Here is a 20,649-nt window from a genome sequence, read left to right on the forward strand (position 1 = left end):
CAGCTGGGCCCTGCGAAGACTAAAAGGCACACCTGCCACCTTACCTTTTTTCCGCCCTACCCTTCCCGTGTCATCACACACCCTCGTTCAGCCCGAATAGAAGCCGTCCCCCACCATGGACCCCCCCGACCGAGACGACCGGACCGGCGAGACAACGCCGTTGCTGTCGGATCAGCCGCACCGCAAGCCGGACATTGAACCGGCGAGTACCAGCGGTTGGCTGTCGGAAGCCTGGCTCCTCTGCCGCTATTCACTACCGCTCATCGCCACCTACCTACTGCAGTATTCCTTCACCGTCATCACGACATTTGTGGCAGGCCACCTCAGTGCCGATGACCTCGCCGCCGCCAGCATCGGTCTGACGACCATGAACATCATTGGCCTCGCCATATACGAGGGAATGGCCACCGCCCTCGACACCCTCTGCGCCCAGGCCCACGGCTCCGGTCGCCTCACCGCCGTCGGCCTCCACGTCCAGCGCATGCTCATCCTCATGACCCTCGCCACCGTGCCCATCGGGCTCTTCTGGATCTTTTCGCCGTCCATTCTCTCCCTGTTTGTCAAGCAGCATCACTTGGCCGTCAAGGCCGGGACGTTCCTGCGCGTAAGTCTGGTCGGCATACCCGGCTACGCCGCCTTCGAAGCTCTCAAGAGGTTTCTGCAGGCCCAGGGCGACTTCAAGAGCGCCATGGTCGTCCTCATCATCTGCGCCCCCATCAATGCCTTCCTCAGCTGGCTCTTCGCTTTCAAGCTGGGCATGGGCCTCGAGGGCGCGGCCCTGGGCCAGGCCCTGGCCAACGACTTGCGTCCCGTCCTCCTGCTCGTCTACATCGTCGTATGGGGCCAGTGGTCGCACCAGTGCTGGGGCGGGTTCTCTCGCAAGGCTTTTACAGAGTGGAGCGTGCCGGTGCGACTCTCCATTGCAGGATCGGCCGTCAATTTGGGCGAGTGGGCTGCCTTTGAGATCCTGACGCTCAGCACGTCCTACCTGAGCACGGAACACCTCGCCGCGCAGACCATCTTGACCACCATCTCGGTCGTCATGTGGCACATACCCTTTTCAATCTCGGTTGCGATTAGCACCCGCATCGGCCACCTGATTGGCGGCGGGCTCGTAGCGACTGCACGGCGAGCCACGACTCTCTACGCCGTCGTCTTCACCGTCGTCGGTGTTCTGGATGCTATCCTGGTCTTCCTGTTCCGCCACCAGCTCGCCCTCGTCTTTTCCGAGGATGCCGAAGTCCAAAGACTCACGTCCGACTCCATGCTCGCGGTCGCGGCATTCCAGCTCATCGACTCCATCATCAGCGGATGCAACGGCGTGCTGCGGGGCCTCGGCAGACAGGCCGTTGCGGCGTTTATTGTTTTCGCCGTCAACTATCTGGCCGCGGTACCGCTCGCCGTCTGGTTCGAACTGGGATCACCGGGCCTAGAGCTGGACGGTGCCTGGATAGGCCTCGGTGGTGGTATGGTCGTCATTGCCATCATTGAGTGCATTTACATGAAGGTGATTAGATGGCAAGACTGCGTTGAAAGTGTCAGAGATAGGGAAGGCATGTAGTGGTTTTTTTTTTCTTCTTCCTAATTTCAAAACAGCGGGCTAGCATGCATATACCATAGACAAATTGCTTAGACGTCAATATCCCCACGATACTTCGGCCCTAGGGCCAGACTCTGGTCAATTTGCATTTTCACAAAGGGTGAACTTTTACCAACTATGAGGAAATTCTGTCTAAGCAGCACTAGTATCCCTAATTCTCTCATGGGTGTGCCGCTAAAGAGTGCTATGTGGGTGATGTCTGCAGCTTGACAGCAAACTGGTGTTGAGACAGAGTCGCGGGAAGGTAAGACCAGGACCACTTCAGCCCGCTTTTAGTGGGGCAATGTCTTATGTCAGCGAGACCCCTTGAGCACAGTGCATGGCTCATTCCTCACACTTTCCAGTCTATCTGCCAAATGCGTGGGTCTTTCCGTCTCCAGTCATTGCCATCCTTGGACCGAGACCTTCACCAGCGACCTACAGGCCTGCTCCATCTCGACAACAACGAAGCCAGAGAATTCAAATTCAGGAGCGGGGTTTCGGTCCCTGACCTCCGTCCAAGAAACGGCCTGGCGGGTCTTTCTCTGTCAACACTGACTGCTGGTCAGTCGGCATCGCCATGCCCGCCACCGGGGTCCAAGCCCGGCCCGACGCTGACCCGGACCGGCCGCCTTGCAATGTTTGCTTTGATCTTGACATGGCGCGGATGCCTGAATCGATCAGATCCGACGAAAGGGCCTGCGAACTCAAGGACATTATCAAGGCAAGCAAGAAGGGATGCCAACCATGTTACGCCATCAAAGTTGCCTTACAAAGGGTGAACGGTGTCAACTGTCACGATAGCAGCCTGTTGCTTGATACCGCGTTTGTTGTCATTTACTTTTCCGCAACTGTCCGGATTGAAGGATTCTTTCAGTACCGAAACTCGGAGAACAAGGTGACTGCCCTGAGGACGACAGTCGAGTTGTTCACGAAGCCGGGTAAGAAAACGGTAAATCTTGCGTGGCTATCGGAATGAATGTTGACTCATTTGTAGGCAAACCATTGCCGTGGAAATCCATTACTGCTTATAATGAAATACCTCTGAAGCTACACTCCAAACATCGACAGAAGACGATCCGTGGATGGGTCAATGACTGCAACGCAACACACGCAAGTTGCGGCGCGAGTTTGTACCCGCTCGAGCGTCACTCTGCTCCTCGACGGTACCTGGATCTTGGCAAGACCCCGCGAAACGGCGTCAAATTAGTCGATTTTCGCTCCGCTTCTGAACCCTACATCACCGTCGTCCACGGCTGCACCGGTCTGTTGCCAGCTCCATCGTCACCGACAACCTCGGAAAACCTGGAGCGGCGCCGAAAGTGCTTGCACTGGTGGCAAATCCCCGTGGCTCTCCAAGAAACCCTGACGATTGCCAGCGAATTGGGTATCCAGTATATCTGGATTCACGATTTCTGCGTCGTCCAAGACGCCGAAGAAGACATGAACTGGCATTTGGACCGAGAAGACCTCATCTTTGGACGGTCATACCTCACTATCGCCTTGACAGACATACAGGATCTCAGACTGAGCAATTTCGGGCCCGCGCGTAAGGCCATTACAGAAATGTCAGATAACGTCGATCACGGGACTGGATCCGTTGCCATTCAAGTTAGTAAATTCGGCCGCACATATCACATTCATGCGCGTGAGGGTATGTACTGGAGCCATTTCATTTTCGCCAAGAGGAGCCTGTTGAAACCCATGGGATTCGAAGTTGAAGAATCAGCGACGATGGAACGACATCTGGGACTCTTTCAGCATGGTCCTGCGTTTCAACGCCTTTTGCTGTCTCGCAGGCTGCTTTATTTGCACAGGTCAGAGCTGGTGTGGGACTGCCTCGAACAACCCAGATGCGAGTGCGATGACAAATTCTACTTTGGACAATCTAAGCCAGGCCTCACGAAACACATCTGGATGTCACGCGGGGCCGTCAATTCTCCCGACCATGTACTCGATCTTTACAAGGACATGACGACGCCCAATCCTGACGAGAGGCTAGCCGTTGTTGCCAGTCTCTTTCGGCATATCTCCCGTCTCTATGGTAGAACCCACTGCGCCGGCATGGTGTCAAATTCAGGTGTAAAGCTGGCGGCTGACCTCCTATGGACCATCCGGTCAATGGAGGACTTGCTGTCAGACCGGCCTACTCGAAATTCCGCACCTGCTCCAGAAGCATACCGACATCATACCGATCGCATCCCGTCGTGGTCTTGGGCATCCATGGTGCTCAGCAAGGGAACTACATTCAGAAGAGCCTCGTTCCTATCGCCGGGTCGTAAACTCGACTCATTTACTTGCTCTCCGCCATTCAGCTTAGCGGGAGGCAGCTACTGTGACACCTTACCTGGGAGTCGCGACGATGGTCTGCTAGCCACCAAGTACCGACTGAAAGTCATAGGGGCAACTAGAACAGTCACGGTAGTAGGGCCGAAGAGGAGCTGTCACACGCCACATCTTCTCAATTGCTACACGCAAGAGGTACCAAATCACAACTCTTCCATACTTTTTTCTTTTCAGCCGGACTGTGCGAGGCTCCTCGCTTCCTTCAGGGTGCAGGAGATGGCAAGCCAAAAGTTTACTATTCTACTGCTAGGTGTCATGGGGGTGGTTGAGGGGCCGAGCGAGCCGGGGTGCACGTCAGAACTCGCACATCATCTGGAGGTCGGCTTGGTTCTGCGTGAATCACCGCGGGCACAGGGCTTCGAGCGGGTTGGAGCATTCGCATTGCCGGCGAGTCACGGTATATTTGCGAGTGCCGAGGTGCGTGAACTGGTCCTGGTCTGATGTAGAGGGGACGGCTTTGAGCGGTGCAAGACTCTTTTGCCGGGCCAAGATTGTTGGTATTCCATGTCATAAGATTGAGGATGACAGGATCGACTTTCTTGTCACAACTTTTAACCCTGCTGAAATAAGTGCGACTTGTTGGCAGACTTGCCGGCGGCCGAACACCACGGTACACAATGTGGGGCACAATCCGGTCATTGTTTGACAACTTGTCCGGTACTCCAGACTCTCGGAGAATGCAACATTGGAGAGCAAAGATGGATTGGTGTCTGGTTCCAGTGATTGAAGCATATGTTGTCTATGATTCGCAATTTTAAGAGTCCATTTAGGAAAATACACCAAATGCGGATGAGTGCATGCATAGAACACACACACAACCAAAGCATCTATCTATCTGCCAGTCCATACAGGGGAGTATTTACTGAACAGACACAACAACCAAAAAACTCCAAAGGAGGTGAGAGGAGAGGTACCTCAAAAGGCAAAAGAAGAGACGCGATCGGTGGGACTCGAACCCACAGCCTTCCGATGATCTTTTACTCGTAAAAGTCGGACGCTCTGACCAAATTGAGCTACGAAAGCAACCGCTGTTGGATGTTAGAGCGCAGCTGGATTGGGGCTTAGGTATGTTTGCTTAGACCCGGTGGAGCCTTCACTGGGCCCGGTCTGCCATGCTCCGCCGAGGGCATCTTTGTCTCCTGTTGACTCACCCCCAACCAATGATGCTTTTTTTCCGGTTGTGAGGAATGCCGTTCCTGTAGATGACTCTATATGCCGTCAGCCTACCTACCTAGTATCGTCATACAATCTTTTTGCTCAGATGCATGGTATGGCATGGCATATGCGCAGCGGTTGGTGGGTAAACCCTCCCTTGCAGAGCTAGCATCCATGAGTTCTGTCATCCTCCTGAATCAACATCAGCAACCACCTGGATCGATAGCTCAGTGGTAGAGCGAGAGATTGCAGTTCCTCAGCTGTGATTATCTCTAGGCCCCGCGTTCGAATCGCGGTCGGTCCTGTACACTTTTGACGATTCTTGCTAGTTGACGGTGAGAGAGAGAGAGTTTGCTCCCTTTTTGTGCGTCTCCGCAAATGGGCCTCGCTTCCCATGCATTTGGGGTTGTTGTCCACTTAGAGTTGAGCTATGGACCAAGCGGATCCACCGTTGTGTTAATGACTCAGCGGGGACACATTGGCCAGAAGAGACACAGAGTTTGGACAAGATGCATGTATCTCGCCCATACGTCTTCTTGAGCATCAGTGTGTGGGTGAGTAAGTGAATAGTTATAGAATCACTGGGACTCATATCAACGAGGCATCATGAGAGCGGCACCCGCCAACGCCACAACCCCTCGGAGTGCCATTATAACACAATGAGCCATTGATGAGCCGGCCTGTGACGAAACTCCAGAGCTGACCTCACCAGGTCCTTCCATTAAATCAGAAGACTTCAGTCACATTTTGTTGAAAAGTCTCAGGAAGCAATGCAAGATAAATTCTGAAGTCTCTTCTATCCGAATATATTAAAATAAGATGCACGCAGCCAATCTTGGATCTTGTAAGTTGAAGTAAACTCACGCCACCATACCTGACTTCTGAAAAAGAAAAAAAACTTGCATCAAACAGCTCAACGATTTGCCAGTACGAATGCCGCCTTACCATGAGGACCCAGAATCTATTGCACTCACCGTGACCTTCGAGTACTCGGTATCCTAATCCTCTATCCTAGGCTGAGTTGAAGTCGTCTGTTGTATCTCGAAGATACCATGGTCCCGAACGTCTTAATTCTCTCGCGAGAAATGGTGGCAGATACGATTACCACTTGCTTGACAGATGCGGCAGATTTTGCATAAGTAGCACGTGTTCAAGATGATCTCCTCAGCGAAGCCTAAATAGGTTCTTGGCGCTTCATCCGGCGGCTTCAAAGTGACTTTACTTTCTGAGGAGACGGCCAGGCTTAATTGTACGTAAATGGAAACAATGATCGTGGCAGTTCCGCCAAACGACGGGTGGCATCTTCAGGGTCTAAACCTCGAGCTGGGCCGACATTCAGCTCCTCAAGAACCTGAGCAGCCTCCAGCGAATGAGGTGGCCGAGTGAGGAGAGGCTTGTTGGATTATCCCGAGACGGGCTCCTGGAAGGAGTCCGCTGCCCTTTCGTCTGCTTTCATGCTTGAGGATTGGCCAAATTCAGAGCCTAATTCTTATTGTAGAGTCTGACTTGAGAAAGCGAAACCACAGATCTAGAGTCAGTCATCTACGTGATATTTAAATCACCTCGCTGTCCACTGTTGGTTTGCACGCGGAATTCTCCGCTCTACTAGGAACCACAACAGTCCAAACGCGTCATCGTCTCTCTCTGCTTGTCCCAAAAAGTCAACCAAGACTCAACTCAAGGGCAATCAAACAGAGAGCAAGCCCCACGATGGACTTTGCAAATTTGTTCAAGAGTATTACTGGCCGTACTTGGAAGATGGAATTTGCGAGGCCAGTCCGAATGTTCGATTGGTCTTACGTGGGCTGTACGTAACAGCATCCGTAGTTATTGGCTTACGTACAGACAGCATGAGAGCTTGAGTCGATTCTAGGAGGACTGGCGAGAGATTAAGTTAGAAGAATCAGGGTCAGAAGGGTTGTAGAGAAGTCACTGGACTCTGGAATCGTCCGAAAGAGAGATCAATACCTTCCGTCAGAGTCTACGGGCTCGGCAGCGACCCAAAAAGCATATGTGCGGCATGTATAAAACTTGCGGGCAATCGACGATTGAGTGCGGCTGACGCGGGTGGGGAGCGTCCCTATGTACATAACGAAGGCAAACATCTCGGAATATTGATGATTCCCGGACAGTGGAACATATAAGCGAGGCCTTCCTTTGGTGCTAGGCGGTAAGAAACAGCCAAGACGCAACTGAAGGCTTGTTCCATTACCTACTAGACCTAGATGTAGGTAGGGACACCAGATGCTGCTTTCTATATCAAATCCAGGTCGTGTATCTTTTGGTTTTGCCGGTGGTTTTGTAAGAGCTCCCGTCCCGTCGGGGCTTACATATCTCCTGTATAAGGATTTTCTACTCTGCTAACAATGTGATTGGAAGTTAACAGATTTTTGATCAGACGTCCAGACAACGCATCAAGCAATGGCGATCTCCATACACAACATAGTTTCCATTTGTATTCCAGACTCTCGCTGCTTGCGCACCGTCCTGGCCCAAGCAAGGTCCCAAATTGAATGAAAGCAACATCAAACCCAGTCATCTCTCAGCAGCTCGTCGCCGGATCCTGCCCCATCAACCGCCTCATGAGCGGCGTAAACCTCCCCTCTCCGTCCATCAGCTGCGCCGCAGGACTCACAAAGTCATCAGCGCAGTGTGCCATACACCCAAACCACCCATACTCGTCAATCCATTCCCTCTCGTCCATCCACCCGCTCAGCTCCACCGTGAACCTCTCCACTTCTACCGAGTCCCGACTGATGGAAGCAATCTCCGAGACGTTGAGCGGCAGCCCGTACCGCTCGTACATGGACGTCAAGTATCTCTTTGCATGCTCCACGTCGCCGCTGTAATAATGCACCCCGAGGAAGTCTGGCCCCGTCTGTCTCTTCTCTCGGTTCTCTTGCTGCGCCTCACGCACGAGACGCATAAACTCCGCAAGCCACGCCTCGCCTCCGGAATCACTAGCACATGCCGGCCCGACGAGCTTCTTGCCCCTCTTCTCCCGCAGCTCGGGAACGACTTTCTCCAGCCACCAACCGGCGGCCTCCCCCGGCGAGGTTCCCTGACGCTCCGGCTCGTTGAGATAGTGCACGATTTCGGCGTCTGAGTCGCGGATCCAGTCCCACTCCTCCGTGTCCAGCTGCGCGCGCGTGCGAATCATGGGCCGGAAGGGAAGCCGACCCTTGAGCTCGGGCGGGTACCACGCGTTCCAGTTGTGAACGGACTTGAAAGGGGTAATGACCGCGGCGACGGCCGTCGTTGGTGTTGCTGTTGCTTCTGTGGGCTTGTCCGTCGAGTCCGGCGACGACGTGTTGGGGAAGAGCTGGTCAATTGCATCTGGACGGTCCCGCGTGTTGGTATAATCCCACAAGAGGCAACGTTTCTGGGCTTTAGGTTTCGCCATTATTAGATGAAGTATGCTGAATAGAGTGGGTATTGGTCAAGTTGCATGTATCAAAAGATTGATGGCTTTAAATACGGGTCCAAAGGGGACGACGCTTTCATAAAAAAGGGTTCCTTGGTAAGTCGTTGTTGCTGGTCAGCAGTCATCACCCGGAAGCGCGTGCCGCCGCCTTACGTCACGGCCGCCAAAATCAAGTTCATGGCCACCGGCGCCGACTTGGTTGGGACTCCGCCCCGATAACTTTGTCCGCCTTATGCGTCCGCCCCAAACAGCCACTCACATCCGAGGTGCTGCACAGCGGCTACCTCTTAACGTGTCACTACATCAACATATCCATGAGCTTGTTCGCCAGAGCTGATTCACATTGCGGAAAATACCGTCCACGTCTTGCACCAAACGCTTTTCTTTCTTGGTTGCAATATATTCTGACAAATGGTGTATCCCCTCCGCTACAGAGTCCGACACACCCTACTTCCGGTTGCGCTGCGGTCTCGCATTCTTCTCCATGCGCTTCTGCTTCTCCCATCTCGCCTTCCGGATATCCTCGACGCCCTTGATTTCCTTGCGACTGCCCGCGCCGTCCTTGAACTGGCCGATACGCTTCTCCTTGGCCTCGGCGATCCTCTTTTTTCGCACCTCGTAGTCGTCCCGGAACTTGTCGGCCTGCTTGGGCGCCTTCTCCTGCTTGTGCTTGTACTGCCGGCCCGACGGCAAATCCGGCACGTTGCCCTTCTCCATGCCGCCCACCTGGATCCGGCCCAGCCTGTTGGCCTTGCGCCATCTGTCGAACCGCCCGCTCTGGAAGCTGGCCGCGATCTTGACGCCGCTCTCGCCGCGCACGTACTTGGACCCCTTGGAGCCGTCCTCATCGTTGGCCCGCGCCACGTACTTGTTCTGCTTCTTGTCCCAGCGCATGCCCACCGCCTTGGTCGGCTCGCCGAAACCCTTGGCGGTCTCGTCGTTTGTGAGGTCCATCTGCACGTCGCGCGCCGCCTGCACGAAACTCGACGTCTGCGCGCCCGACGTGACTCCGTACCCGCGCTCCTCTGCTGCGTTAATCGTCCTGGGCGTGTATGACATGAAGACGTCCGAGTCGCGCCAGGAATCCGTCTTCTTCTTCTCCTTCTCGCCTGTGTTGGTAACTGTGACTTCGAGACCGTCATTATCGTCGGAATCGTCCGAGTTGTAGGCTTCTGCGGCACCCTCCTCTGCTTCACCGTCGAGTCCGTCATCCGAGTCATTCTCGGCACCATCCGGGCCCTCCATGTCGTCGTCCGAGTCTAGCTCCTCCTTCTTGTTGCCGCGGTGTGGTGTGATGCGTTTCCTCAGCTGCTTCATAACCTCAACTGCTTCACTACTTGATCCCTTGCCCCCCTTCCCGATCTCGAAAATGGTCTCGGCCGGTCTGAAGCCACTAATCTTGGCCATCATCTCGTTGCGCGCCTGCTCCACGACACTGGCGTCTTTGCCAAATAGAGGATGCAGCTCGTGCCAGCCCTTGGTTCCCACAAGCTCGCGGGCTCGTTTCGCGCTCTGGCTTGAAGCTGAATGCCTGGTCTTTAGGTACAGCTTCTCAGCTTTCGTCGAGACTCTGCGCAGCGCCTCGAGGTCGGACTCCTCCTTCAGGATCTTGTCCATCCATTCCATGTTGATTTCAATCCTATCTCTCTTCAATCCACCAACGACAACGTCTTCGGCGTAGGATGGGTTCTCGGTATCGTGACCTGCTACTAGCCGCCGGCCAAGGAACAGCTGGAGATCCAGCAGATAAGGTGTGTCGAGTTCGCGCACGATACTGTATGCCCAACCCCTTTGACCAGCACGAGCCGTACGTCCAACACGATGGACAAAGACCTTGGGTTGCGGAGGGAAATCGTAGTTGATGACGTTCGCCAGAACTGGGATATCGATACCTCTGGCAGCGACGTCCGTCACCACCAAGATGTTTGCTCTACCATTTCGAAAGTTTTCAGTGTTGATACGACGGGCTTCTTGGTCCAGTGAACCATAGACGTGGGATACTGCATAGCCGGCCTTTGTGAGCAGCTGCGCCAAATACTCCACGTGATGCTTTGTAGCCGCGAAGATAATAGTCGAGTGTTCTGTCGGTTTACCGGTGCCGCCACCCTCGCGCTTTCGCTTTTTCGACGGTGCAACATCTAGGGGAACGCCATCGGGAGTTCCTTGTGGCATCTTGATCAGGTCGTTGAGAATATGAAGCAGGGAAGCTTCCTTCTCGGCCCCTTTAACGGAGAAGAAGGCACTCTCGAGATCGGGGGAAACCTTGGTCTCGGCATCCAATCTCACAAGGCTCGGATCCTGGAGTCCGGCCCTCGCAAATTCGACCAAGGAGGCCGGCAGTGTGGCAGAGAACAGCAGACTCTGCCTCGATAAGGGGAGGGCGTGGAGAATTTCGGTAAGCTGGGCAGCGAAACCCATTTCGAATAGACGATCAGCCTCGTCGAACACGACGTATTTGATGGACGACAAGTCCAGACCCATTTCAACCTTGAGATGGAGGAAACGACCAGGCGTGGCAATGACGATATCCGGGTTCGAGGACATCATGCTGAACTGGTCCTCCATGCTGTCACCACCCACGAGAAGGATGCACTTCAGATCCGTCCCCTTGCTGAACTCCTTCACGACCTTGAGGGTCTGGAGCGCGAGCTCACGAGATGGCGACATGATGAGCGCTCGCGTGCCGACCTTTGCGCTGTGAGCGCGCAGGCGCTCAATCATGGGAATCACAAAGGCCGCAGTCTTTCCTGAACCGGTTCTCGCCATGCCCACGACATCCTTGCGGTCCAAGATCAGGGGAATCGTCTTTCGCTGAATCGGTGTGGGAACAGAGAATCCTTTCTTCGTAATCGCGCGCAGGAGGCCGGCATTTAGACCTGCGTACCGGATTAGATCTCCAGAAACAGCACCAGGCGTATAGTATTGGTTCAATCACTTACCCATGGCCTGGAAACCACCTCCTCTCTTTACCGACTTTCCCTTGAGGTTGGACGACTTGCGAAACGAAGCAGCCTGCTTCAGCGCAATGAACGCTTCGTCGCCATCCTCGTCCTCTTGCCCCTCTTCGTGGCCGTTCAGGATCCCGTCCATGTCGAAGTCAATGCCTCCCACATCCTGCCCGGCGTCGCTGCCATTGTCGCTGGCGTCGAACAGGTGATCGGCGATGTCGACCTCTCCATCGGAGGGAGTGGGGGATGCAGCGCGACGAGGCATCTTGAAATCTGTATTTCTGGCGAGGCCCCGGGTGCGATCGTAGGTTGGCCCGTCGAAAACTGGTTTTCAAGCGAGTTTGCGAAACAGCAGAGCACCCAAGAGCTGGGCGGCCCGTCTTTCGAAAATTTGGGCTTGGGCGGGCGAGAAATTTCTTATCGGTAATCCTTATCTTAGCGTCGTGGGGCAAACGTTCGTCGGCAGGGGTCTTTTGCGGGTCCCTGTGGCCGTCACTGAGCCTCGTCTCGTGCTAACTCGCGTGCGTAACTGTCCATCTTCAACCCGCATCTACAGTCTCAGCATCAGTCCACCGAGGTGCAGCTGCCAAATCAGATTTCCCTCAATAGGTCTGCAATCATCATCATGGCGAGTGAAGATGTCAAAGAGGAGAAGGACGCGCTCGATGCGCTCGAAATCGAGGCAAAGGAGTTTGACAAGGTAAATGCGACCGCCAAAGAAACTACACACGTTGAATCCAAGTGCTGACCATGCCTCCCTACCCCCTATACAGGATGCAGAAATCGACAGAATCCTAAAAGCATTCAGGTTAGACGCCTACGCCGTCCTCGATCTCCAACCAGGCGTCCCCGAATCCGACATCAAAATCTGCTATCGCAAAAAGTCCCTCCTCATCCATCCGGACAAGACCAAGAACCCGCTCGCGCCCGATGCATTTGACCGGCTAAAAAAGGCGCAGACGGAGCTCATGGACGAGAAGCACCGCGAGCGCCTCGACGAGGCCATTGCCGACGCCCGCATGCTCCTCATCCGCGAAAACAAGTGGACCGTCGACAGCCCCGAACTTAAGACAGACGATTTCGCAAAAAAGTGGCGCAACAAGGCACGCGAGGTGCTCATCGACAACGAGCACCGCCGGCGGCGGCAGATGAAGGCGCAGATGCAGGAGGAGGGCCGCGAGCAGAAGAAGGAGGAGGAGGAGATTGAGCAGCGGAAGCGCAAGAGACAGCACGAGCAGGACTGGGAGGCGACGCGGGACCAGCGCATCAGCAGCTGGCGGGATTTCCAAAAGGGCAAGTCGGGCGACGGGAAGAAGAAGAAGAAGATGAAGCCCATTGGCTGAGTCTAGATCACGAAAGGGGCTCCATGGGTTTGCACTTTTTTTCTTCTTTCTTATTTACAGGCGGAAGGGTGTTTTAAGGGGGCATTTTTCACTACAGCTCGACAGGCCTCGACTACGGATTCTCGGGCACAACAAGCATGCATACAGCATGGTTATTTCAACGAACCAGTGAGTTTGTTACTGACCACCGCGGTTATGTCCCTAACTATGTCAGAAGTGCAATGCTCGTGTCTCTCCCCAAAAAAAACCTCTCACACCCTTTCGAGGGCTTTTGTCTACCAGGTAAGCACCACTCCCTCCCGTTCGTTGCATCGTGGCTATGATTGCTTCATCATTCCAAAAACATGTACTTTTGACACTTCAACACACCCGTCTTTGGGACGCTTCGTGATATGCTAGAATCCAGAAGTCGCCCATCCATCTTCTTCGGCATTTCGTATCCAGTCCCAATGTCCTCATGCCTTGTTCTTCTTCTTATACTGGATGAAGCGTCCGAGGTTCAACACAGCCTCCTCGGTGCGAGTGCGCAGCTCGGGGTGGGTTCGCTTATCGATCGTCTTCACCAAAGCCTTGACCTTGGGCTGAGCCGCCTCGAGGTGCTGAATGAAGTTGTCCTTCCAGAACACCTCCTTATCGCATGCCATGTCTTCGTCTCCGTAGATGTCGAACACCTGGTTCAGGGCCTCGACGGCGTCCGCAGCCGGGGTTTCTGGCAGGGAGTTGACCACCGTGATCAGGAACACGCCTATCTCTCTGTTGAGCGCGACGGGTGCGGGGTCCCGGGCCAGCTGGCCTAGAACACCGATGCACTTGACGCCGAGACCTTGGAAGGGGTCTTCGGTTTCCTCGTCCTTTGACTTTTCCCCGTTTGCTGCGCCGGTAGCCGCCTCCTTTTGAGGGAGGTTCTTGGTAGCGTGGTACAGCGCCATGAACTTGTTGTGCTCGTCGCCGCCAAGGGGTAAGCGTCTGGGCAAGCTGCGGGAAACGGCCCACGCGAGGCTGGTGACCTTTGTCGCCAGCTCGACGTCGGCGGTGTTGGCTGCCAGGATGGGGGCGATGACCTTTCCCCAGATGGCCTTGCCCGAGGGCGCCCACGCCTTGAGGATGCCTGCGTTGTGGTCGTCGGAGAAGTCAAAGACGGAAATGGACCAGGCGATGTTGCTTAGGGCGGCCAGGGCATGCGCTTGCACCCGGACGTCGCCCTCTGATTGTGATGATGGGGTTGCGAGGCTGATGAGCTGCGGGATGGCCTGCTGTACCAGCTCGCGCAGGGTGGGTAGGTCGTCCATGCTCGCCTCCTCCTCGACGTCATCGTCGGCGCCGGTCACGAGGTCCATGTCGGCCTGCATCTCGTCTTCGTCCATGGAGTCGTCGTCGTCGTCGTCGTCTCCTTCACCAATATTCTCGTCGCCGGAGCCGTTCTCCTTGATGTCCTCGTCCATCGCGGTGTCGTCGTCTTCAATTCCGTTCCACTCCTCCTTGACTTTTTTGCTGTCACCCCCCTGTAGAGACTGCTGCAGTGTTGTTCCAACATCGGCCAGGATCTCCAAGGCAAGTTGAAGGACCTCGGTCGGGTTAGACCATTGGCTCTTGGGTGGCAAATCGGTATCTTGCTTGGTATTCTTGAGTGCCGACGACAATGTCGGGATGAGAGAGGCGTCAGAGAGGTCCTTGGGTCCCGGCGTGCTGTCGAACCAGTGTAAGGTGGTGAAGATGTTGTGCAAAACGCCACAGGCCAGGACGCCCTTTGCGCCAGCGACCCCTTGCAGCTTGGTCAACGCCGTCAGGGGCTTCGGGCTCTCGTCTGCGACGACATCCTGCGCCAGGCGTTGATTGTCTTCGGACAAGGTCAGGAGGGCAGAGAGAGAGTCGAGGCAGATGCTTGACGGTGTATCGGGGTGGGCGACGACGGTGAAGAGCAGGTGCTTGATGCCCTCGATGCTGACAATGGCCTCGAGAACCTCATCCTGCGCCTCGGCGAGGGCAGACAAAAGGCCAATGACAGACTCGGTGATGGCCCAGGTGACCTTTGATTCACCCTTGCTCAGAGATGAACCCTTTGCGAGGTTTTGGAGAATCTGAGTTATAGTCAGCACCGCACTCGTTCTTGTTAGTGGTTGAACAGCGTAATGACTTACAGTCTGAGAAGCAAAGCCGATAGCGCTCAGGACATCCTGACGGTAAAGGTGAATGCAAAAGTCGGCCTCCTCCTCCTCGGCGAGGACCCTCAAGATGTCCCAGCCGGCAGCGCGACTGTCGAGGCTCGCATCGGTGAGAGTCTCATTGAGAACGATGTGAACAATCTGCTCGCGCAACAGCAGCTTCCGGCACTTTTCATTGGAGACGAGGTTGGAGACAGCCTCAGCGGCGGCGGTGCGCGACTTGGTCTCAGAGCTCTGCAGGTCCTTGATGACGGGCAAAATGGACTTTTCCCTGAGGGCGGCGAGCTCGGGGTCGGAGGGCGGCTTGACGGTTTTGGCGATGGGGTCCTTGCGATGGCTTTGGCCGCCTCTGTTTCGTCTTGACTTTCCCATGTTTGCGTGGTTTTAAATTCCGTGATTGCAATAACGGATGAGGATATACTGTGTTATAAGGAGAATAAGAATGAGAAAGTCTGATTTTCGGAATGGCTTCTTATTCGGGATTCGACCAATGTTCGTGACCGACCCTATCAAAGTCTCATTACTTCACTTCCTCAAAAAAAATAAAGTGACGAAAAAAAAAATTCAAAAAAGGCGTTGCTACGGGCAGCCACACTGTGGCTCGGGTTCCCGCCCGGCGCCCCGCATCCGCCGATCGCCAATCACCACCATCGGTACGTATCCCTCTCCCGTTCGTTCCTCACGCTGACAACTTGACTGTGGAACAAAAGGACTGACGGGAGGAGCACGGCAGGGATGGCACCTCAGCGCGGGTAGACAGACCGACGAATCGACGATTGAGTGAGAGAGTCCGGGCCGGTAGCCGTGCGGTAAAGTACCTAATGTAGGGCACCTTTCCCCGCCCGCTGGCTAGGTGCGCCACGCTAAGGTCAGGAACAGTACATTGCGTCCCCAACCTTGTGAGACACCAGAAGATGGGAGACGTCCAAGAGTTTTGGCAGTTGCTGATGGAACTCAGTGATGGATGACATTGCTGTCACACGCTCTTCCTTGCTTGGGACACCACCAGACGGACGCCAAGCCGGACACTTTAAACACCTTTTCTCAACGGTCCCCTTAATGGGCCTAACTTGATGCCACATTGCCCGGCGTCTGTCTTTGTATTCGTACACGGTCCAGCACCACAGCTGTACGCAACGACGCAGCAGTTTACGGATCCCCCGCTCGCTCTCGCTTGGTCGCTCGCACCGCACACATCCCCGACGCATACGACCGTGACCGCCACACCTCGAGTCCTTATCAACCTTTCTTCGTCACCACCACCATCATCCAAAGCAGAAGGAAGGGCAAAAGCTTCGAGGTCGTCGCCCCCCCAGGCCCGTCCTCCTCATCCTCCGGGCCACGTCCGGCATAGCTCCACAGATCCACCGCCCATTACCCACCAAGCTCGCGTCTGTGACATTGCACCACGGTGCACAGCCCAGCTGGCGCAGACAACCCTGGACCTCAAATCTCTGGTCCAGGTCTGGCCCGTCTGGGTCATCAATTGCCGGGGGAACGACGGGGAAGCGCATGGGAAAAAGGGACCACTTGTTGTTTCCCACCTTGCGCCAGCTTTCCTACGCATCGCCTCTCACGGCATCTCTCGTCCCATCCCGTCCCATCTGATCCCTCAGCTCCTCCCCCCTCCTCCGCTCACCTCCAACTCTGCATCTGGAGTTCTCCAACCGATACGTAACCAGCTCCTCTACCTCGACGGGAAGATGTGAGACGCCCGACCCTCGGATCACCGCCCCCTCCCTTGCAACTTTCAGTCATTTTTTTGGTGAACGTGTATTGTCTACGCTTCGTCTTACCTTCGCTTCCTCGACTCCCTTGCCTTTCTCACTTTCTCTCTCTCTTCTTCCTTTTTATCTGTCCTCAGGCCCATCGCTGCAACTCCGTCCCTCCCAGATAGAGAAGCATGCCGAGTCCATGGCGCCAACTCCGCTCCTACATTTTCCTCAGCGATGAAGAGATGGGGAAGAAGGACGACGACCACCACCGCCCCGGCAGCAGCGCCATCAAGAACCCCATGCTGCTTCGAAACAGGAACCCCCAATGGCAGCCCGCCGCCAAGATGCCCTCCCGCCGCCTCTTCAGACGCGTTGCCTACCTCCTCGTTATTGCCGCCGGCCTCTGGTACCTGCTCAGCGACCTCTCCCTCGGTTTCGGTCAACGACCCCCGAACTACATCTACCCGTATCCCGAAGACGCCTCCCCGTCCCGCGACGCCACGTCACGAAAGCCCGGCCGACTCGCCCAGGGTCAACCCCTTCCGCCGGCCGCAGAACACGACTACAACGGCCCCGTCAAGTTCCACCGTCTCGCAAACTCGTTACACGCCATTGCTGCTACCAAGGGCAGCCAGCCCATTAACCAGAATGTCCTCTTCGCCGCCTCCAATTTGCACAGCCTCTCGAACTTGCTACCGTTCGCATGCAAGATGGGAACCGAGCTCAGGAGCTACGTGCACTTCGCAGTCATGAGCAGGAGCGACATCAACCTGGACGAGCTCAAGAAGATCAATGGCGTGGACGATACCTGCTACATCATCTGGCACGATGCCCGAGCCGACTTCTCGCCCCTCTCGACCGACGCCCGACTCGAACAATCCGCGATTCGCGCGCTGCGACACATCACCACATACATGCACCCTCAAGCTGTTATAATCGACGGCTCCGATGAAGAATACGTGCCCTTCACGAAGGGCATGCGCGACGAGACGGGCCGGCTCAGGACCCCGCTCATCGAGCTTCCCGGGGGCGCCTGGATGCAACTTTCTTGGTTATCGAAGCTCGACAGCGCTTCGCTGGCGGCTTGGAACCAGGTCAGCATCGACATCCTGATCCAGGCCCCGGCGAGCGGCTCCGGCAGCCTGCTGCGGCTGCTCAAGTCTCTCAACGACGCCGACTTCACCGCTTTCTCGATTCCTCATCTCACCATTGAACTGCCCCAAGATATCGAACCGGCGACGGCCAAGTTCCTCGAGACGTTCCGCTGGCCGCCGCCACACGTGCATAACCCTGGGCGCGTGCAGATGCTCTCCCTGAGGCATAGAATCCCGCGACAGCGGATGACAGAGGAGGAGAGCTCCATCCGATTCCTCGAGTCTTTCTGGCCAACGACGCCAAAGTACTCCCATATTCTAGTTCTCTCACCACAGGCGGAGCTTGCGCCGGGTTTCTTTCACTGTAGGCGTATTGCGTTTCACAAGTATCAAAGCGTTCACCTAACATTCTTTAGACCTCAAGTATACAGTCCTGGAATACCGCTACTCCCGCCTGACAACTCTTCAGAAATGGGACCAACGTCTGCTCGGCATCAGCATGACCACGCCTTCTATGTACCTCAATGGCAAGAAGGGATTCATCGAGCCGACGGCAGAAGGAAATGAAGATCCCGGAACATCCTACTTGTGGCAAGCTCCCAACAGCAACGCCATCCTCTTCTTCGGTGACAGGTGGATCGAGTTGCATGGCCTCGTATCGCAAGTCGACGCGCTGCAATACGCGCGCGGCGCCGAGCCGTCGCCGGCGCTGATTGCGGAAAAGCAGGTCAGCAAGATGTTCCCCTCCTGGCTCGAACACGTACTGCGCCTCTCTCGGTTGAGGGGCTACTTCACGCTGTACCCCAGCGCGGAGACGGCCGCCACGATCGCGACGGTGCATCAGGAGCTCTACCAACCCCCCGAGGAGTACGAGAAGGAAGGCGGGGAGGGCAAGAGGACAGCGAGCCTCTCGGAGTCGAGGTTCGGCCCCGGGTCCCTGGTGCAGACGATGGACACGCTGCCGAATAATGGCAGCCTCAGGCCGGCCAACGATCTTCCGCTGCTCGGCTGGGAGGGCGAGGGCACGAACTTGAGGCACATATATCAAATGGCGGTGGAGTACATGTTTACGTGGCGCGAGCAGGTCGGCGGCTGCAGCAAAGAAGAGTCCCAGCGGGATCACGTGGACGGGTCCGCGAGGGATTTGTTTTGCACGCCCGATGGTAGACTCAAGGGTTGATTGAGAGAGTGATACATGCGAAGGAAACTTAAAACCCCGTTGGCAACGGGGCGAGAGAAATTTATGCCCAGTGTATACTACATAGACTTTTTATATACCCACGGGATGGATGTGAAATTAGTACGGACTGACGACATGGCGCGACGAAGACAAAGGCACAACGGGCGGGATACAAATAGGCGAATGAGAATTTTGCAGTGTTTACATTTATTTCAAAACGGGTCCGATGGCATAAGCTGCTGCTGTGGTATTGGAAGAGTTTTGGGAGTTGGCAGAGATCTTTGTGACGACGAGTAAGACGACGCATGTGCCGACGATGCTGAGAGCCACCACGGCGAGGACCTAGGACATTCGCGTCAATATCAAGGCAATTGTAAAGGTCGTTGTGTGGACATGAGGCAGGGGTGAGAAGACTTACGAGCTGCGTCCTCCATCCTGTCTGCACAATGGCAGCTTTGCGACTATACTTGTTTACAGTTTCTGACATTCGAGTCAGCTTTTGCGTCCATTTCTCAACTGTCTGTAGACCCGACCCTTTGAGAAAGAAGAGAGAGAGAGAAGGGGGGGGTTCACTAATGTAGTTCCCAATGCCGAGACACAGACACGCGACGGCTAGGATCCAGAAGATGATGCCGAGGGGTTTGGCCATGCGCAGCTCGAGCTGGCTGGGCTCGGATTTCAGGTGAAAGGAGAGGACGATTGCGACGGCGACGATGGACATGTAGACTGAGAGGCGCAGGTAGCTGAGGAATGCTGCGAGTGGTACATGGTGAAAGGTTAGTTCAAGTCACTTCTCGCTACCTATGTTCGATTGCAGAGCTGAGGAGGAGGAGGAGAGATGTTTGACGTACTCCTCTCATTCGCGCAGTGGTCGCGCGCGTCGCTGGTCTCGTTTTGGAAGAGGAGCGGGCCAAAGATGGGCCAGGCGAGGAAGGTTGACCTCCCTGCGTGACCTGAGCCGCTGTTTTATCATCAGGTGTCAGTTGGGAGGACGTGGTTCATGGATGGCATTGAGTTCAGAAAAGACAGAGGTGGGTGTCTTAATTTACCCCAGGTCGCCGGCATCGATGGGTCTCAGTAACTCGGAGGGACGAAGAGGCGCGCAGCAGTGGAAGGTCAAGTCTTCATCGTCCAAGTCGGGTCTCGAAGCCATTGTGTTATAATTCTGGGTCAATTGAGTTGGGCTCAGTTACCAGATTGAAGACTCTGAGCGTAAGTGACGTTGCTGTGAGGTGGAGGTGAGTAGTGCACTTGGAAGTCTGGGCAACCCGGATTTGATCACAAGCGCCATGTATGGTGTGATTTGGATACTGTGCAGTGACGGGGTGCGCTGAAGCGACAGAAGCTTTAGTAGTATTGTTTGATGCCGGTGCGGACACTGTACGGCAACGGCGATCGGCGGTCGGGCTCCACTTCGGCTCAACCGACTTACACTCTACCCGATCTCGCCGGGGTTTCGTGGAACATCTCCTGCTCTTCGGTATTTGTTCCATTCGGTATTAGTGGAGCAATTCAACACTGTATGGCTTCGCCAAGTTCTAAAGTCAACCCACTCCTCTTTTCCTCAGATTTCACAACCTTCCATTCAATGTTGGAGGACTTTGAGTCTTCTTCGCTCCGCACGAGGACTTCATCGGGTCATTCACCCAGGAACAATAGGATATCCAGATGTGGACCGCCGCCAGCGCCGTGGTCAGGATTCC

The 20,649-nt window shown here is 55.2% G+C and overlaps 8 protein-coding genes across 8 annotated transcripts; 4 read left to right on the forward strand and 4 right to left on the reverse strand.

The window, feature by feature from the left end:
• Nucleotides 1–115: 115 nt before the first annotated feature.
• On the forward strand, nucleotides 116–1,561 carry CORC01_02555 (MATE efflux family protein; the record flags this gene model as incomplete). Its single annotated transcript, XM_022614205.1, has 1 exon — nucleotides 116–1,561. The coding sequence occupies one exon, from the start codon at nucleotides 116–118 to the stop codon at nucleotides 1,559–1,561; it is 1,446 nt and encodes a 481-aa protein (XP_022479417.1).
• Nucleotides 1,562–2,159: 598 nt separating this feature from the next.
• Nucleotides 2,160–4,366, forward strand: CORC01_02556 (uncharacterized protein; the record flags this gene model as incomplete). Its single annotated transcript, XM_022614206.1, has 2 exons — nucleotides 2,160–2,520; nucleotides 2,577–4,366. 2 exons carry the CDS (start codon nucleotides 2,160–2,162, stop codon nucleotides 4,364–4,366), a joined length of 2,151 nt encoding a protein of 716 aa, XP_022479418.1.
• A 3,256-nt stretch (nucleotides 4,367–7,622) lies between these two features.
• On the reverse strand, nucleotides 7,623–8,483 carry CORC01_02557 (uncharacterized protein; the record flags this gene model as incomplete). Its single annotated transcript, XM_022614207.1, has 1 exon — nucleotides 7,623–8,483. The coding sequence occupies one exon, from the start codon at nucleotides 8,481–8,483 to the stop codon at nucleotides 7,623–7,625; it is 861 nt and encodes a 286-aa protein (XP_022479419.1).
• Nucleotides 8,484–8,951: 468 nt separating this feature from the next.
• CORC01_02558 (DEAD/DEAH box helicase) lies at nucleotides 8,952–11,717 on the reverse strand (the record flags this gene model as incomplete). Its single annotated transcript, XM_022614208.1, has 2 exons — nucleotides 8,952–11,380; nucleotides 11,444–11,717. 2 exons carry the CDS (start codon nucleotides 11,715–11,717, stop codon nucleotides 8,952–8,954), a joined length of 2,703 nt encoding a protein of 900 aa, XP_022479420.1.
• A 360-nt stretch (nucleotides 11,718–12,077) lies between these two features.
• On the forward strand, nucleotides 12,078–12,795 carry CORC01_02559 (DnaJ domain-containing protein; the record flags this gene model as incomplete). Its single annotated transcript, XM_022614209.1, has 2 exons — nucleotides 12,078–12,152; nucleotides 12,226–12,795. 2 exons carry the CDS (start codon nucleotides 12,078–12,080, stop codon nucleotides 12,793–12,795), a joined length of 645 nt encoding a protein of 214 aa, XP_022479421.1.
• Nucleotides 12,796–13,250: 455 nt separating this feature from the next.
• Nucleotides 13,251–15,329, reverse strand: CORC01_02560 (uncharacterized protein; the record flags this gene model as incomplete). Its single annotated transcript, XM_022614210.1, has 2 exons — nucleotides 13,251–14,873; nucleotides 14,934–15,329. The coding sequence occupies 2 exons, from the start codon at nucleotides 15,327–15,329 to the stop codon at nucleotides 13,251–13,253; spliced, it is 2,019 nt and encodes a 672-aa protein (XP_022479422.1).
• Nucleotides 15,330–16,860: 1,531 nt separating this feature from the next.
• Nucleotides 16,861–18,946, forward strand: CORC01_02561 (uncharacterized protein; the record flags this gene model as incomplete). Its single annotated transcript, XM_022614211.1, has 2 exons — nucleotides 16,861–18,130; nucleotides 18,183–18,946. The coding sequence occupies 2 exons, from the start codon at nucleotides 16,861–16,863 to the stop codon at nucleotides 18,944–18,946; spliced, it is 2,034 nt and encodes a 677-aa protein (XP_022479423.1).
• A 207-nt stretch (nucleotides 18,947–19,153) lies between these two features.
• Nucleotides 19,154–20,099, reverse strand: CORC01_02562 (uncharacterized protein; the record flags this gene model as incomplete). Its single annotated transcript, XM_022614212.1, has 5 exons — nucleotides 19,154–19,288; nucleotides 19,365–19,426; nucleotides 19,520–19,699; nucleotides 19,798–19,907; nucleotides 19,996–20,099. The coding sequence occupies 5 exons, from the start codon at nucleotides 20,097–20,099 to the stop codon at nucleotides 19,154–19,156; spliced, it is 591 nt and encodes a 196-aa protein (XP_022479424.1).
• Nucleotides 20,100–20,649: the final 550 nt, after the last annotated feature.

Source organism: Colletotrichum orchidophilum (genome assembly GCF_001831195.1).
Source record: "Colletotrichum orchidophilum strain IMI 309357 chromosome Unknown Scaffold_14.1, whole genome shotgun sequence".
In the NCBI taxonomy this organism is placed as follows: Eukaryota; Fungi; Ascomycota; class Sordariomycetes; order Glomerellales; family Glomerellaceae; genus Colletotrichum; species Colletotrichum orchidophilum.